Source organism: Fusarium keratoplasticum, chromosome 6 (genome assembly GCF_025433545.1).
Source record: "Fusarium keratoplasticum isolate Fu6.1 chromosome 6, whole genome shotgun sequence".
NCBI classification, from domain to species: domain Eukaryota; kingdom Fungi; phylum Ascomycota; class Sordariomycetes; order Hypocreales; family Nectriaceae; genus Fusarium; species Fusarium keratoplasticum.
In genome coordinates this window covers 1,002,662-1,019,797 of record NC_070534.1, presented here as the reverse complement: position 1 = coordinate 1,019,797, position 17,136 = coordinate 1,002,662, and the positions used below count along the sequence as shown (strand labels likewise).

At 52.6% G+C, this 17,136-nt stretch overlaps 4 protein-coding genes across 4 annotated transcripts; 3 read left to right on the top strand and 1 right to left on the bottom strand.

Moving 5' to 3' along the window:
* Positions 1–3,133: 3,133 nt before the first annotated feature.
* Positions 3,134–4,653, bottom strand: NCS57_00828800 (Methyltransf-2 domain-containing protein; the record flags this gene model as incomplete). The annotated part of the gene is made up of 6 exons (XM_053058109.1): positions 3,134–3,456; positions 3,507–3,973; positions 4,024–4,138; positions 4,193–4,213; positions 4,275–4,398; positions 4,468–4,653. The coding sequence occupies 6 exons, from the start codon at positions 4,651–4,653 to the stop codon at positions 3,134–3,136; spliced, it is 1,236 nt and encodes a 411-aa protein (XP_052911940.1).
* Positions 4,654–4,984: 331 nt separating this feature from the next.
* On the top strand, positions 4,985–6,365 carry NCS57_00828700 (uncharacterized protein; the record flags this gene model as incomplete). The annotated part of the gene is made up of 5 exons (XM_053058108.1): positions 4,985–5,365; positions 5,413–5,634; positions 5,695–5,907; positions 5,959–6,230; positions 6,278–6,365. The coding sequence occupies 5 exons, from the start codon at positions 4,985–4,987 to the stop codon at positions 6,363–6,365; spliced, it is 1,176 nt and encodes a 391-aa protein (XP_052911939.1).
* A 2,217-nt stretch (positions 6,366–8,582) lies between these two features.
* NCS57_00828600 (uncharacterized protein) lies at positions 8,583–10,668 on the top strand (the record flags this gene model as incomplete). Its single annotated transcript, XM_053058107.1, has 4 exons — positions 8,583–9,305; positions 9,371–9,527; positions 9,586–9,662; positions 9,718–10,668. 4 exons carry the CDS (start codon positions 8,583–8,585, stop codon positions 10,666–10,668), a joined length of 1,908 nt encoding a protein of 635 aa, XP_052911938.1.
* Positions 10,669–16,123: 5,455 nt separating this feature from the next.
* NCS57_00828500 (uncharacterized protein) lies at positions 16,124–16,876 on the top strand (the record flags this gene model as incomplete). The annotated part of the gene is made up of 1 exon (XM_053058106.1): positions 16,124–16,876. Exon 1 carries the CDS (start codon positions 16,142–16,144, stop codon positions 16,874–16,876), a length of 735 nt encoding a protein of 244 aa, XP_052911937.1. The 5' UTR covers positions 16,124–16,141.
* Positions 16,877–17,136: the final 260 nt, after the last annotated feature.

The following is a 17,136-nucleotide window of genomic DNA, read 5'->3' as shown; positions in this document are numbered from 1 at the left end:
GCGCTCATGAAGCGCAAGGGATTTACAGCCCGTTGAAAAGCCATAGCCATGGCTAGAGGCCCCCCCGAGAAGCTCCCTCACAAGGTTCGTCTCGCGATGCTCTCTCTACTCCCTCTGTACATACTCACACCCTATCGCATAGACGGCTGCCTCCGGGGAATGTTAGACGACTTCCCCGTTAGAAGGGTTACTGTGGCCCTTGCGACTGCTCGGCTGGTGTTTGCCCCTTCAAGTCAATCGGCAAGGTCTCCTCCGTTCTCGACCTCGGCAGACTGTCACCACTGAGAATCATCTGCCGTTCCCTCTGGGTCTTCCTTCTTTTTGGTTTGTTTTGGTTTGTCTTGGTTTATTTTGGTGTCGGCAAGGAGCCCCCTCCCATCTCCATCGATCACGATGGAAAACCTTGTGGCGCGCTCTTCTTCCATCCGCCCCTCGCCCATGGGGCCCAACCACCACTCGTTTCAGGGGGCTTCCGCCGGCTTCTTGGGGATCCTCCCCAGTTCAACAACGAGCCCCAGACGACTGGGCGTTTGCTTGCCTTTCGCTCTTCAGCCGCCGGCTTCTTGCCTACAAGCCAACAGGGCATTTCATGATACGGTAAGAGCTCCACGACGTGGAAAGAGTTCTACAGCATTAACTGACAGTCAAAAGCCATCGTCCACCCCCACATCATCTCCCCGCTTGGCACTCAGTGCCTCAGAACACCACCGCTCGGGGCCCGATGTTCCCATCACTGTTCCCAGGCCAGCCGGTTCAGATGACCGCGGCACAGATGGACGCCGCCTCATACGCTGGGAACCTTCCCCAGGCTTCTATGGGATATCCTTACTTCCCAGTTATGCCAGCTCAACAACCCATGGCTGTCCCCGGGTACTACCCCCAGTACGTCCCTATCGGTTATGCGCCACCCAGGGGCCCCAGCTCGGCTACTTTTCTTGGTTTGTTTTGGTTGTTTTGGTTTATTTTGATTTGTTTTGGTTTGTCTTGGTTCATCATGTGTTATATTTCCTGTTTTTTTCTTTCCCCTTTCCTGTCTCCTGTTTCCTGTTTCCTGTTTCCTGTTTTGTTTTGGTTCATCTTGGAGAGGGATCTGTTTCGACTGCATCCCGGCTACGGAGTCCGTGAGGGACTACATTTGGCCTCCTGGCACCGAGAGCGTGAAAGAACAACTGGGATTGCCGCGAATCCACACCTGCCTCGGATGTGGAAACGACAAGACGTTTGAGAAGACGTGTGAGGTCTGCTGGGGATACCAACCCCAGGAGGAAGACGGGCCTGTGATACACTACTCGAATGGGACTCTCGACCCGGACTAGGAAGCCGGGTCTTCCATTGAGACTCTCAACGGGGATCATCTTAGTGATGATATCCGGCCGCGATACCCCACGTCGTCTTTCGGCCCATACCTTCACCACATGGCCGTTCAGCCTGCGATCCCGTACGCAGCCTTCCCTCATCCAGGAATGATGCCCCAGGCTCCCTGGCCTCAGCCACTCATTTTCCCGAGCCGTTCTTATCTCAGTCTTCTGTTTCGATCTTCTGGCTCAGTTAACCCATCAAGGGCCGGGCTTCAGCTATAAAAAAGAACAAATTACCGTTCTCAGCTCGGCCAGTCCAGATGCCCGCGGCGCAGATGAACGCCAGGATCCCGCCACAGTATGCTGCCTCATCGTTCGTTCCCTATTTTTCTGGCAACCAAAGCCAACTTGGCTATCCTGGAGTTGCCACTTATCATAAGACGACTGAATCATCAACCATAACAGCAAAAGACACAGTCATCAATACATGATGGCATGTTCCCGGCCCAGTTCCTATCTCAGCCAGCCACCCTGCCCTGGCCATGTCAACCGACGGCGAAAAGGACGATCCAAGGAGGAAGCAGAATGATCCCTTTGTCAACAAAGACCTTCTCTATGTGCGGGTCAACGGTCAGGCTCAAGCCTACAGAGACAGATCGCAGTACCAGGCAGACCAGAAAGTGTGGCTGCTAGCCTCTTTTGAAGACATCATTGATACTGACGACAACAACAACAATCATTCCTCTCGCAACATCCGAACCGATCTAAAACCAGCCCTTCCTAGAATCTTGTCGGATTCCCTCAAGAAAGAGACACACAGAGATCCTTCTCGCACGGCTACAACAGAACATGAGCACAGTACACATTGCACATCTACCACAAACGCAAAAGGTGATGACCGGGAGCGATGGGCCAATTGCGTTGAAGAATTCAGGGACAGATTCACTGCTGGTCAGGGACAAATGTACATTGTTGGTTTGTCGGAATTGTTGAGTAGAGCACCTCCCTTGTCATGAAGACAGCGAGTGCCATGCATTATAGCGAAGGACACAGTTATCAGCACAAGATCAAAATCAAGTCTAACTGCATTGTACTAGATTGACTCATTATTTCGTTTGTGCTTGCTCGTGTTGGTACCCTTTTCGACCAAACCTTGCCGCAGGTCGGGGAAGTGGACAGGGATAGCTAAGATGCGTCGAGGATCCCGACTGAACCTGTATTCTCCAACTACCTTAGGTCTAGATCACATGGATTTAACAAGTTGGAATTGACCCAAGGTGAGTATCAGTACATTGTAGGGCAAGGCACCGATTGATCTACAACACTCCACCATCCATGATCCGTGGATGGTATCACGGGTCGCATGCTGCAGTGGCAACACTCTTCGATTCCCACCTCATCAAACTCTCTCTTGCAGCCAAAACGATACAAATGGCACTTTTTAATATTATTTATCCTTTCAAGTCCGGATAATTACCATGCAGAGTGATTTTCGGATCCCATCCCCTTGACGGTTATTGCTCAGGGCGAAGGGGCGCTGACACTGGCCAGAGTCTTCTCAGAAGGTCTTGCCCTAATCAAAAGGAAGCATATTTTGAAATTCAGGGTGTGAAAGAGAATGCAATTTGACCTCGGACTACTTTGCTAGTTCTTTTCAAGGTGTACGAGAGATAGAACGGTAGCTGTAGGTGAAAAAAAAAAGGCCAAGTTGTCACGGTGTAGGCTAGCTCGCGTCCAAAAAGAGACCAAGTCTCGGGCAACTTAAATAGACATTCTTTAGAGTCCGGCCATCACAAGTATCCAACTCGACAATCCTTTGACTTAGAGCAACTACATCAAGATGCTCTCTTGAGTCTCCCCTCTACACACCCACCAGGGACCCCGGGAACACGCCAGGTATGGACGAGTTCGAGACCAGCAGCCTCCAGAATCTTCTTGAAACCCTCTTCCGTTCGCTCCTTGCCTCCCATGGTCATAACAGCTTGGTCAAGGACAGCAGAAGCAAAGTCTGCTTCTCCCACGCGTGGAGGTAGGACCATCTCGCAGATGAGGACTCGGGAGTCGGGGGACATTGCTTCGGCAAGGCGGGAGAGTATTTGGGTACTGGTTGGGTCGGCGTAATCGTGAAGTATCATGCGCATGAAGTAGGCTTTAGCACCTGGAGTCTCGTGTTAGTGACGGGCTTGTGCAACTGGCTGGTGCTTCTACCTTTAATGGGCTGTTCTTCCATGAAGTCGTGTTCGACAAGCTGGACACTTTCAGGGAGGTTCTCGTTTCTCCTGGCAAGTTGGATAACCTCTTGGCGTTCCTGAAGTACACAATTCTTGGGTGTGAGGTCAGGGTGAGCCTCCAGAATCTTGTTAAGAACCACTCCCTCGCCGCCCCCGACATCGACAAGCTCCACGGCCCCCTTGGTCTCCTCTTCAGCAGTATTCTTGAGCGAGCTAAAGTCAAAGTGACCAGTAACCGGAATTGCAACGTCAATGCCTGACATACCAGTCTGAAAGGCCTGGAACCGCTCGGGGTGCTGCATCATGATGCTCCAAACAGGGGTTCCCTCTTGCTTGTAGTAGGCAGTGTACGGGTTGTATAGGGGGTCCTGAGGTTCTTGAAACTTGCCTTTCGAGACAAGGTAGTCGTCAAAGTTGTGCATGTGTTTGAACCATTCGTCGTACCTAGGAGGTTAGATGTCGACCATGATGCCCAGGTTTCAGGGGAAGCTTACATGGCGAGGAACAAGTGCCCAGGGGCAGGCTTGTCCAGGATGTATGCTAGGGAGAACTTGGTATGCTTGTACTCTCCGCCATCGGGCTCGGTCTGGTCGAGGAAGCCGGAAGCGACTGGAGTGGGCTGTCAGAACGGGCGGTGAAGAGAGGAGTTGGATAGGAACCGACCGAGGACGCGTCCCATACGCTCTAGAAGAGGGATGTTAGTCGAAGGAACAGTGGCATAGGTATTAAAGAAAATCAAACGCACCAAGGAGCGAATCTTGCACGCCGGTGGCCTGGGAGAGGTCTTTGAGGGATATGGAGCCACTTGCGGGGATAGCGTCGAGGACCTTGAGCCTCATGAAGGTTCGGATGGCGACCAGCTCTGCGATCTAGAGACGGTAAAAGCGATAGTATGCATGTAGGAGACATGTAAAAGAGTAGAATGGGCTCTGACTTACATTGAGGCCATGGTAGTTTGGTTTCTGGTCTGGCGTGATGAGGGCATTTGTGAGTGCCCTGGCTTTTTCCAGAACGTGCACGCGGGACATGTACCCATTAAGGTCCGGAGCATCAGAGTATGCCTGAGCAGCCTGTGCAAGGCCATTCACAAGGTCATTGACTTCCTGTTTGCTAGGGAGGGCCATAGTGACAAGGTAAACGCAGCGAGAATAAAGGCAATGCTTTGTACAGTACGCTCGTCGGTGTAACAATCAAGTACAGGCTGATTTTTTAGGAATTTTATAGGAGGAAAATGCATGGCTAGGGCCCTGCAGTTCACTGAAGCAGGGCTGCTGGGTTTGGCACTGGCAATACTACTGCGAGCGGGAGGGGTTTTCAAAACATCCCCTGCAGGCTGCAGCCCTGGACTCCTCCTCCATCCCGCACCATCTTCCGCCACAACACGCGGACAATAACAATAGCTTCGAAAGCCTCACCATTTCAACCTGATTCAAGGGGGAAATCGCTCGTGAAAACATGGAGCCGAAGAAGCAGCCCGGTGCCCTCCTCCGGAGCGTCTCGCGCATCTTCCGTCGCAAGCGCAAGGAAGATGACCCAAACAGCGACAACAAGAACGGAGAGGCGAGTTCTTCTGCACCTGCTAACGTTGTCTTTGATCGTCCCGCGCACATTCGGATCAGCGAGTTCATGTCGGTGATTCCTCTGACTGCTGAGGTCACCTACATCGAGCCGATCCACTGGGTTGACTACGAGCCTCGAGGCATGTACCCCAACAGCATCATGACACGTCACTTGGCCGAAATTGCTCAGGAAGTTCGCCTGGAGCTCCAGAAAGATGTCAATCATGGCGACACCTGGACTCAGAGCCAGGGATGGGCACTTTGCAACAACGTCGAGGTGAGTGCGCCCTCATTGTTTGTTGACATCGGCTAACCCTCTGGCAGCTGGTCAAGCATGACCTTGGCCACTGCAAATACACGATGCTTCTGGACAACAAGTTGCACCTGTCTCCCTTGCCCAAGTACCCCAAGACCATCCTCGATCTTGGTACTGGCACTGGAATCTGGGCTGTTGATATGGCCGAGCTCTACCCTTCTGCTCGGATCATCGGAGTCGATCTCTTCCCACTCCAGACCAAGATTGTTCCACCCAACGTTCGCTTTAAGGTACGCTGTCCGCCAAGCCCCAAGCCCCTTGTTGGCCCTCTTCATGCTGACCTGACCAAGATCGACAACGTAGAGGTCGAGTGGCGCTGGGGCGAGTCCATCTTTGACTTCATCCACGCCCGTGAGCTCACCATGACAATCTACGACTGGCCCAACCTCGTCCAAGAGGTCTACCGTGCCCTCAAGCCCGGTGCCTACTTTGAAATCTCTGGTTTCATCCCCGACTTTCGTTCCGACGACGGTACCCTTCCAAAGGACTCTGCTTACGTCAAGGTGGGCAAGCTCAACTTCGAGATTGCAGAGCAGCGAAACGTCTCGGGCTAGGAGCCCATCCGCTGGAAGAGATACCTCGAGGAGGCCGGATTCGACAACGTTGTCGAGCGTGCTCTCAAGCTCCCCATGGGTCCATGGCCCAGCAACCCTCATCTCCAGAAGATTGGAAACTTTGAGCTGCTCAACTGGCGTGATCAGGCCATGACCACTTTCAGAAACATGTGCCAGAACGCTCTTGGTGGTGATCAGACCTACTACCGTGAGATTCTCGCCCAGGCCGAGACAGAGGTCTTGAACCCCAACATGCACAGCTACATGCCCTTGTAAGTCACTTGCACTCCTTGCACCACAGAGCTGACCAGATGTCCAGCTACGTCGTCTATGGTAGAAAGCCTCTCGATGCTAAGCCATGCGGCCCACGACCCGAGAAGCCACCCGTCGCCCGCGAAAAAGTCTAGTGGATTGGTTGGGAAGATGGGGAGATCAAGGGGCTTTGCTGGCCACCAGGTGGTAATGACGATCCACCCATGATCTAATGGCAATCTCGCACGGTTGGTTCGGAGAGGCAGAGGCTGCAAGTTTGGCGTTGATCCCGAAAGGCGTCTACATTCACTGCGGACATGGACAGAGACTAACGATCTAACATCGAGGGTCTCCGCCAAGACTCGGGGACAAAGGATCTGATTTTTGGACGACAACTCCCGAATGGTTTCTGCATTCACTGCAGACACAGACAGATACTGACTGACCATCTACGGACGACGGTATCTGTATCTGACTCGGGTAGTATCAGGGGAGGATCTAAGTCTTGGACGGTAACTCCACTTGTTCCGGGAGGGACATGGTCTAGAAGTCCAGGTCGGACCTCGACTGCATTTGATTCCGAGGGAGGAATAGGGAAGTTGACCGGGACGGATTTAAGGCTCAAGGTTTTTGTGTTTGATACTTTTCGCGCCTCATCTGGTCTACGGCGCTCCATGTACGGTACTATATAGCTTGAGGAACAAGCTTTCGAGACCAGAAATGAGTGGCCCAAAAACTGCTCAAGGTGGCGTGAAGTCTTTATGCGGAAGTCGTGCCGAGGATTAAGGTCGTAAAGGAGAGTGGCCTTGACGATGGCTGGCGGAAGGGAGGAAGTAGGCGGGAAGGGTCTAGCCCCATGGCAGACGGAGCTCTGAGCACAGAAGGCTTGAGCTAGCCAGATTTTTAGCGTACAGTGTGGATTTAATGCTATCGATCTACGCGTATCCAGAGCGCCTGTCACCACTGGAGGCAGGCGTTGAAGACGCCAGAAGCAATGGATGCCGCCTACAATATTGGCACGGCAGGGCCACACACATCTCTCTATCCACTCACGGTGTCACTCTAGAAACTACATGGTAGAGCTAGTCGAAGAATATCTTTGATGCAACGGCGCCACGGTTGCACAAGCCGAGCAAACCCTGCAGCCTGCAGCCTGCAGTCTGCAGGCGCCCGGGACAAAGGGTCCAGTGGGGGCTTCGAGAAGCTTCACTTTTTCTTTGGCGCGACGTCGGGCAACCTGGGACTGTTTCAACAGCGAAATGAACTTTGACGACCTTAGATAATTGTAAAATGGGTTCAGGGCGATTCTAATCTTCACAGAGAATTTGGCAAGGCAGTGTCATGGAGTGGGAAAGAGTGCTATTCGGCTGCCTCCTGCAGCACAACGCTGTTCCTTTCGATTGTATTAAATACAGGAACCAATATCATTCCACACGTTCTCCTGAAGCTTCCAGAGGATTCATAGTCCGCCGCTGGGTGATAACAGTGCTCGTTCTGCTCGTGGTCGAGGCAGGGAAATAAAAAAAAACTCGAGAGGTCGAGCGACAATGACGAGGTTGGGGACGGTTTTCTCGTTCGAACCGCAACTTGAAGAAATCCCCTGAATCTCACCAGTTAGAAAATCTTCTTGTTCAACTTTTGAATGAGGTTTCATACCTTGAAGTGCCAGACCTAACGGTACATGGGTCTGGTCATGCGAATGGCTCGCAGGCATGGCAGCCACTCAGGCACATCCTAGATGCCCAGCCAGATCATCATGTAGCACACAAAGAGGAAAAGAGCCCAGGATCCAATACAAAAGTTCTTGGAGGTCCAGGCATACCATTCTTCGTTCTCCTCGGAAGTCATCTTGATTTTTTTTTTTTCGAGTGTTGGGTTGGATGCTATTGTTCTAGTGCTGATGGCAGTGTGGCGGTACTGTTGTGTAGAGGTGATCGCTGCAGGTCGCCCGGCCCCTCTAACAGATGGTACCTTGATTCCGCCTCAGCCACTACCAGCCCAAATTCTCAGGCCTCGACTTGACTCACCTTTTCTCTCCTCCAACGCTGAATCAGTCACGCCGCGAAACATTCTTCCCCTTCAGCGACCACATTCTTTTTCTTTCTGCAAACTCTTCATTCTTTCTCCTCTTCTATACTAGATACCACAACGTTCTGCTAGCGGCCATCTTCCCCGTCTGCTACAAGTCTCGTTGGTTGTTATCTTCCCCTCCTCGAGCATCATCGCGTTCGCAAAAACATCACTTGTTCTCCCTCACATTTCAATCACAAGCCCTCGCACCACCAAGCCCGTACCGTGTTCCTCTTCTGCTTGCCCTCTTTGTCCCGTCACACACTTCTCCCTCCCCCTTTGTTGTTTGCCTATCCGTCATCATGGGTGGCAAAGCCTTCGCAAACCACAATCCTCCCCTGCAGACGCCGCGGATGCCAGGTTCAGTCTACCATGAAGTCAAGAGACGCGTGGAACACCGACTCTCCAAGGCCTTCTCTGTTGTTCGCTTCCCCATCGAGGGACCGGCAAAGCAGGACTTTGGCGACGTCGACGTCTTCGTGACGGGTCCCAGATTCCAGAGCCAAGGAGACGAGTACACCAGAAGGGAGTACCTTGACCACATCAGCGCTGTCCTCGGAGCTACAGCCGTTATTGAAGATGCAGGAGTTCAGGAGCCGTCTGGTCACTTTGCTATCCCTTGGCCTCGCGACCTCGAACACCTTTCCGACTCGCCTAACCCTCAAGAGCCGACCTATGCCGTGGCCGGACCTTCGACTAGTCCCAGTACCTCTGCTCAAATCGACTCTCCAACTCCTCGCAGCTTCTCCGCGCAGATCGGCAATTCACCTTATCCCAGCTTCCCTGCTCAAGTCGGCACTTCTACTCATCCTGGCGCTTCTGCTCCCGCCGTTCGCTCTCCTTACGGCAGTGTTTCTACGCCTAGCAATGCTTCTCCTTCTACCCCTGTCACTGCTACCACTCCCACTCTCCCTTCTTTCCCTGCTGTTCCTTCTGCACACTCCAACGCTGTTACTCCTACCGAATTCCCCCTTCCAAGATCTCGTTTCGACGGAACTCATGCCAAACCGAATCAGCGTCCAGACGTAAGACCTCATGCCTCTCAGACTTGATTGCGTTGTACAGGAAGAACTGACAAGAATACTCGCAGTGGCCTCGTTCAACAGAGCTCGAGATGACCCTCCCTGATCGAGAGTTCAGACATGTCAGTGGTGCCCAGCAACGAGGCGGCAGATCTAGAAGTCTTCCTCCCGTTCGCCAAGACCCAGAACAGATTGCCCCCCGACAATCAAGACGCTCCCGGTCAGGTAATCTTTTGTCTAATTTGAACTCGTTTGTGAAACAGAAACTAATGACATCGGACAGGCTCCGCTCGCCCCTACTCCCGAAGAGGACCGCCGCGTTGGGAAGAACCCACCAATGAAAACAGCAACTCCCAAGAGGTTTGTTATTTCTACTGACAGACTAGACAAAAATAAATGCTGACTTTCACCTTAGGAGTCTGTTTCTGCCCCCTTCTCCCGACTCAGCTTCGCCCCTGATCTCCCGTCCAGCCGTCCCATCACCCCAGCACGAGAGCGTCGTCTTCACATCCAGGTCGACGTCCAAGTCTTCGACTCGTCAAGCCGGTTGCACTACATGCTCTTCCATCACGCCCATGGAGACATATGGCAACTCCTGGGAAACGTGATCAAGCCCTACGGTCTAACCGTAGACGACAAAGGACTCTGGCTGCGCATCCCGGAGATCGAGGACGCCGACAGGAAGAGGTCAAAGGTCTGGGTCACCGGGGACCCAGGCGAGATCCTAGACTTCCTTGGCCTGCCGTACACCCGGTATTGGGCAGGTCCCTTTAGGGACCTGTACCAGATGTACGAGTATGTGGCCAACTGCGTCACGTTCTGGGTTCCCTCCGCCGACGAGACCGAGTCGGCTCTCCGCGCCAACGACCGGCGACGGATGAAGCAGCGTCCCGCCTACCGAAAGTGGGTAGAGGAGTTCAAGCCTCTTTGCCGAGCGCAAGGCCGGTTCTCCGACGAGCCCATGACCCGCGACCAAGTTCGCGGTCGTGCCTTTGCGAGGTTCAATGTACGCCAGACCTACATGACCGAGCGCCGGGCCTTCTTGGTCGAAGACCAGAAGCGCCACATCCTCAAGACCATCATCGAGAGGATTGTTCCGCTCCCAGCGGAGGGCGCCGCAAAGGAGGACTTCCTGTACAGGACAGTCCTGGTCAGGGCTCTGAAGGAGATCGTCCTCGACTGGAACCGGGGGTTATATAGTATTATGGCCCCTGGGAACCTTCGGGATGACGAAGGTTTCTACCATCTTGGTAGAACCGAGTCATTCGTCCTTGAGTACAAGGACAGGATCGGCAAGGAGGCCATGGACCTCCACCACCGGAGGATGAGGGAGAAGAGGTCACATGAGCAGCCAAGCCGGGTTTAGAGATACCCAGGCATGTGTCCCATCCTGGAGGACGAGTAAGTTTACCTTGTTTGACTTGGTATGAAATCTTTCTAACTTGATGATAGCCATGAACAGTAAGTTCATGGAGACCCGACGGCACAGTCACCTTTCCACCTCGCAACTGGGGAGGCTGTGCCGTTGTGGTGCATTAGGAGTTGTCGGTCCGTTGCTGGTGGGCAGCCTGCAGCTCCCTTCCCTCATTGTTGTGAGGAGTTGGTACTGTTGGTGGTTAACTTGTAGCTATCACCCTCGCCCGTGTAGCGGGGGTCGGTTGGCTACTTGTTAACCATCCAACAGTACCTCTTCCTCACTCTAATGGGGTTGTGGGGTTGCTGGCTGCCCACATGAGAATACAACGATGGTGAAGAAGAGGGTGGCTGGAGGACAAGGGGCTACGGCCATCTAATTATATATGTTTGGTTTTTTACAGATAGAGCCAGAGGGAATGTAAAGGGTTGACGATTGCTGAATCATTGTTTTCTTTGCCTGACCGCATTGCCATGATGTTTTTTCAACTTCTTTATCCAAGGAAATTCGAAATTCTTATTCAAGACTTGGTTATGGGAGTGTTGTCTATTGTGCCACTATTAGGCCTCCTCACGCCTCATCACGATTCGCTACGACACACCCAATAACGAAAAGATGACCGTCAATCTTTCATGTCTGCACCGAGCTGGCAACAGGTTCTTTGACTGGCTGCATAGAAGCGAGGCAATGACACTTGGAGACTACAGCCGTCAGCTGCCCGACGTCAACTTCCTCGACATCGGTGTCCTCTATGCTGACGCGCCGTTGTGAAAAGCTCTCCGGCTCAGCAATTTCGAGCAGAAAGGTTCTTTATTTCAGGCCTTACCTTGACCTATTACCAAGCACTGCGACAACACACCAAGGGGTTGGCATGCCCGAAGACGTGGGTAGGGAATGACCCTGTCTGGAGTGTGCCCTTCTTAGGTATGAGTTTATGTAGAGAATTCCAAGAACAGCTCACTTCTTGCGTCTAATCCCCACGGCGTGTGTGCAAAATTACTAGCCTTCGCCCTGGCCGCACACTGAAGAAACTGGCTGCCGTGGAATGATAGCACGGCGGGGAACGACCTCCGGTGGAAAAGCAGTGAGGTATCGGCGGGATCAGGCATCCAGATAGCGGTATCACTGGGTGTTTGAGCACTCTAATGACCGGGCTCATGCAATGCGTAGCCGAGCAGGTTAGCGAGGACTCGGACAAACAATGGGATGTCAAACTGCTACCTACCTACCTATTGATTTCCAGGCACCTACATGCCATCAAGTTACTCATCTTCAACTGTTGAGGCCCCAACAGATTCCTAATGTGCTGTGTGGTGTCTCGATCGATCGTGCACCCCCCTTCGGCACAAGGCCACAGGCAGAGGCACTCTCCTCTCTCGGAAGGGTAGTGGCAAATTCTACGCACCTTCCTCCTCCTGCTTCCTCTGACAAAAACCTCCTCTCCCCTCCCCAACATCCTTTCGTTCCTCTTCTCTCTTCCATCAACAGCAGCTTGCAACAGCCTCCTTTTCGGCTGCGGCCTCCTGGCCGCCCCCCGACAAACCCCTCGTCGCACTTCTCCGAGGCGGCCCCCCTCTTACTCAGCGAAAATATGGGTGTTCAACAAGGGCCCTGCTCCCGTGGTGTTGTGTCCATGGGAGGGACGGGGCAGGGCCCTTCCACCAAGCGGGGGGCCGCCTCCTCGCCGAGTTCGCCTTTGGTGTTGTGAGTTTCTTCTGCTTTTTTTTTTATTTCCGTTGCTATCAGGAGCTGACCAAGACAGTGAAACATTCTGTTCAAACTCTGGCTCGGGGTGCTCCGGCCCAGCACCCTGGGCCCTCTCAATTCACACCCACCATCGGGAGGTGCTCCCTCCTTCCACTGGCCGGCGGCTCTGCTCCCTCCTCTACCGCTCGCGGATTACACTGTTGCGGCGTCGAAACCAACGCTATGGGATAATTCAGATGTCTTTCTTTGTCAGTACACTCCGCGGATGATGTTTGCCAGGAACATCCTGTCCCCTTTGACCACTCCTCCTCCCCTGTTTTGTTTCCTATCACTTCCTTTCCCCTTAGCACAAGGTTCTACAGACGTTCGATTCCATCGATGCATTCTTCACAACTATCCTAAGATCTTTGTTCACTTCCTTCGTTCCCCTGGCTGAGCTGAGCTGGCCGCATTGCAGCAGTCCTGCAACTGCATAGCAACCAGACACTCCCACCACAAGGAACATGCTCTTCGATCTTTCCCCTCCCTGTCTTTCTCCTTCAGGCCTTTGCATCATTGACTTACCAAGTTTGTTTTCAGTTATCCTCGATACCAGAAAGTGGAATTCTGCGTCTTCCCTTGCGGCTTCCTCTGCCTGGTTAGTCTCGATCCCCTTCCAACACTCCGGTCGTTTTGTTTCCCTAGACATCGGCTAACGTGGAGGAAAAGCGGGACATCCACCGGGCTCGCATGCTGCACTAGGCGGCGTGGCCATCGCCCGACGAAGAAGTGGCGAGTCTTCTACCCATGAGCGCAGCTGTTCCATCAAGGGCCGGGCTTCAACTATAACAAGAAACACAATACCAACACATCATAGCACCATATCCCAATGCTAGCACAGTGTTCCTCCCTATTCTGCAACGACGCCTGAGCCGTTACTCCCTGTCAACGCACGCACTGCCGAACACGAGAACCCCTGAGCCACTTGTCCGTCCACTCCCACCTCTCTCTATCCCTTTCTTCTCCCCTACCAAAAGTCACGTCGAATCTCTTCTTCTTGTCGGTCAGATTTCCGTCCTCTGAGGCTCGTCTATCACCTCGATTGTCAGAGTTGGCACCCCTAGCCTTGCTGTGGGGGTTATGGAGGATACCTTCTCCCAGCCTTGAGAAGCCCCCAATACAGTAAGTGTTATCCTCAACCCAGTAAATTCTTTGAGATCTTCCATCCCCTCATAGTTTCTCTTTCTTCAGTGTGCTGACATGAAATTAGATGTGTTCCTCGACGCCGTCCTTAAGAACTGAGAGTTAGTCTATATAACAGTTAGGTTTGTTGCCTGGAACTTGACTTACACCCAACCATGCTAACTTTATGTTAGGATCCCAGAGATCCATCCTGTTAGGCTTCACGAACAATCCTTCTCGTCGCTTGTCTACTTCCTCCCTTAGCACCACACCTTTATGTCGTCCCAAACGCGTTTCCCGCCATTCCTGAGACCTCCATAACTACGAACGACTTCCATCCTGTCGACCCTTCGTTTCTCCCAGAGACGGACCTCCGTCGCGAGATCGCGAGGCTCGATGACCATCAATCGATCAATAAATCAGCATGTGAGTTTTCCATCGGCGTTCTGGGCCTCGAGATTTGACAGAAGTGTGTTCTTTATTATAGTTGGAGCTCGGCCCTCGATGGGTTAACTGAGCCAGAGATTTGACAGGCCTATTTCGTCTACCGATCCAAGGAAATCGACCTCCCACGGGACCTGCTCGACAGTTGCCCTTCCACCAGAGCCCACTTCAGCCAGAACGACCTCGTCAACCCGCACCTTCACATTGTTGATCTCATTGCCGTCTCCAACAGAGGCCATCAGCCACAACAGCAAGAGAACACAGTTATCAGGAAGGCATCCATAGATGCAATATTCGGCCTTTCTTATAGTTGAAGCCCGGCCCTTGATGGGTTAACTGAGCCAGAAGATCGCAATATTCAGCCAAGGAGTACTGGGAGGGCTCCATCTCGCCCCAAGTGCTAAGCGCAGCAGCTCGGGGATTAGGGCGAGATAGAGCCCCCCGAAGTATTGTCGGTGTACAGAAAAGAGATGATGGATTGTCTGCGGAGCGTATTGTGTTCTTTGTTATAGTTGAAGCCCGGTCCTTGATGGGATAACTGAGCGGATAGATAATCTGCGGCCGGTCTTGTTGAGTATGAAGAGGCTATCAGTCACAATCACTAAAAACACGGTTATCAACCGCCTTCCGTCTTCCCCTTCAACTTTAGAACGGTGTCCCTGCCGAATTAATGGAGGCTGTCGTCCTCCTCTGCGACGGTCTCGTATGTGACAGCCTCCCATCCATTTGATCGAGCGATTGTGTTGTTCCCTTCTCGGTGCGCATCAAAAAGTCTCGTTGCTTTGAGCTCCAGTGTTACTTGTTATTCAATCATCCCCTAATCAAAGCAGATGTTATGTTTCAGGACTTTACCCAACATCCTCATGAGCCTACTCACCAGCGGCAAAGTACGCAAACCAACGTATGTCTACGTGAGGAAATGCGCCTCGCCAGCTCGATACATTGCCGCCTAGGAAATCCAAGTGAGGATGATATCGATGCGTTCTCCCAGCAGTCAGCAAAACCACAGCTAGCCACTCGCCCTCTATTGATCAGGAAAAAGCCCCTTTAACGACATAGTGCCTATCAGTTTGCAGTCAGGTCAAGACTTCCCCGGACAGCCCAGGTCATCAACTCGAAGACTCCAGGTTGAGATGACCCCTATTGCAGAGAACTTTGGTGTTTTGAAGGATCTTTTCAGTTATGCTTATTCTATGGGCCTTGATGGTTTCTTTTCCAGCATATTAAGGAGGCTTCGTGTCAGTTGAGACGCTTTCAGCAGCGTAAACTCTGCCTTCTTTCCTCACGCCTTCAAGCCACCCTTCGTCCAGGCTATCCATTATCTCAGGGCTCGGAGAAGCGACACACGAGTAAGTGCCCCGAAGCCTCGAATAGAGAAAAACGCAGTTTGTTGACAACTAACAATGGAAACCAGAGCGGAAACACCGAATCCGGTCAAATCTCGAAAGGCCAGAGAAGCAGCGACATGGGCATCATCGGACACGAATCAACCTTGGATACGGGGAGAACCAGACGGCCACAATCTCCATAATCAATTGCGCCCAAGAGTGAACGAAAACTAGAAGCCCTCCGTCGTAGGTGACCTTGACGAGGCCGCCAACTAGCCATGAACACCCTCCAGCAGAGCGACGACTTTTCACCTTTCCACCACGGTCCAACCCAAACTACTTTTTAACTTTAAAGCTCTTCTCACATAGTATAGAAATTTCTATACAACCCGACATCCGAAATTACAAAAGTATCCTCTTTCGCAGCTAGGAATTATTCCGCGCGCTTAAGGGGCTGGCGGGGCGTCTTCACGACGTTGTCTTTGCGCCGTGAATTTCTGGCAGCTAATCCCCCATCGCATTTCACGACGCCAATTGATAGCTCGAGGCTCAATAAGACGGGCATATTTGTGCAGCCATGGGGAGATCATTTTGGTCAGCCAAGGCTAGGAGTAGCCAGTCAAGGAGCCCCGCCAAGGACGCCTCCCCGTAAGAGATGCGTCAAAGGAGTTTGGTGCCGCCGACTGAGACACCAGTCACAAAGCTTGACTGAGTGTCTATATAACCAGCGGGCTGTCGCTGTTTGTTAATCTTCACAACAGTTCTGCCTGATCTACAACGACAAGATGCCTCTTCCTGACGACGCAAACACCGTCACTGGCGGCTGCTCATGCGGCGCCATCCGCTATCGCATCGCCATCCCCCGTCTTGAAGATCGGCCCTTGCACCCAATGGCACCTCCTTCTTCCAACACACGCCTCCCAAATGCGATTACATGCCACTGCAACGACTGCCGGAGATCAACTGGCGCATTCCTTTCACCTGCCATGGCCGACATTCCAGCCACTATGCTCACGGTATCTGCCATCTCTCCCTCTTCAGAGTCCACCATCGTGAGCGGCCGCTTCCTCGATGTCCTCGCGGAGGACTACGACGCTGAAAAGGCCGACGCGGACCGTCCCCCCTACGTCCCAGGCACACAAGCCTTCCTCGCAGCAGAAGAAAGCAAAACCTGGATCCGCTTCTACCACACCACAAGCTGCGGCAAAGCCTGGTCCCGCAGCTTCTGCGGTCGATGCGGAACACCCATCTGCTTCCACTTCAAGCTTCTCCCCGAGTACTGCCACGACGGAAACCTCCCCAAGGATTTCGAGGACGTGTTTCACATATATCTCGGTACGATGGATCGCGAGTTTCTGGAGAAGGACTGGTTCGCGCCTGGTTCAGAGGTCAACTTCAAGTTTGGCACACCGTTTAGCAAGAGTGTTTCTGCCACGGCCAAGGGGTTAAAGGAGCTTCCAAAGGTTCAGGAGTTCGATTGTGAAGTGGCCAAGGAGGAACTGGACAAATTGGCAGCCTGAGATGTGTACTCAGTGACTCTCTAAGTGGCACGGAAAGGTTGGGTTCGGTTCGGTCGAGGGCGTTGATGTGGCACAGGAGTGGATGGCTGGCATTAGCGGTTGTTTAGCTAGCTGTTGGGTGTGTTTTCAGGGGTATTCTCTTCTTTTCAATGTTGAATCCAGATTGGCTCAGTCCGTCGTGTTTCTCGGAGTGTAAGTCGGGTCACCAGGTAGATGGTTGAACAATGTGTATTCACCAAGCAATCTGCATTATGTACAAA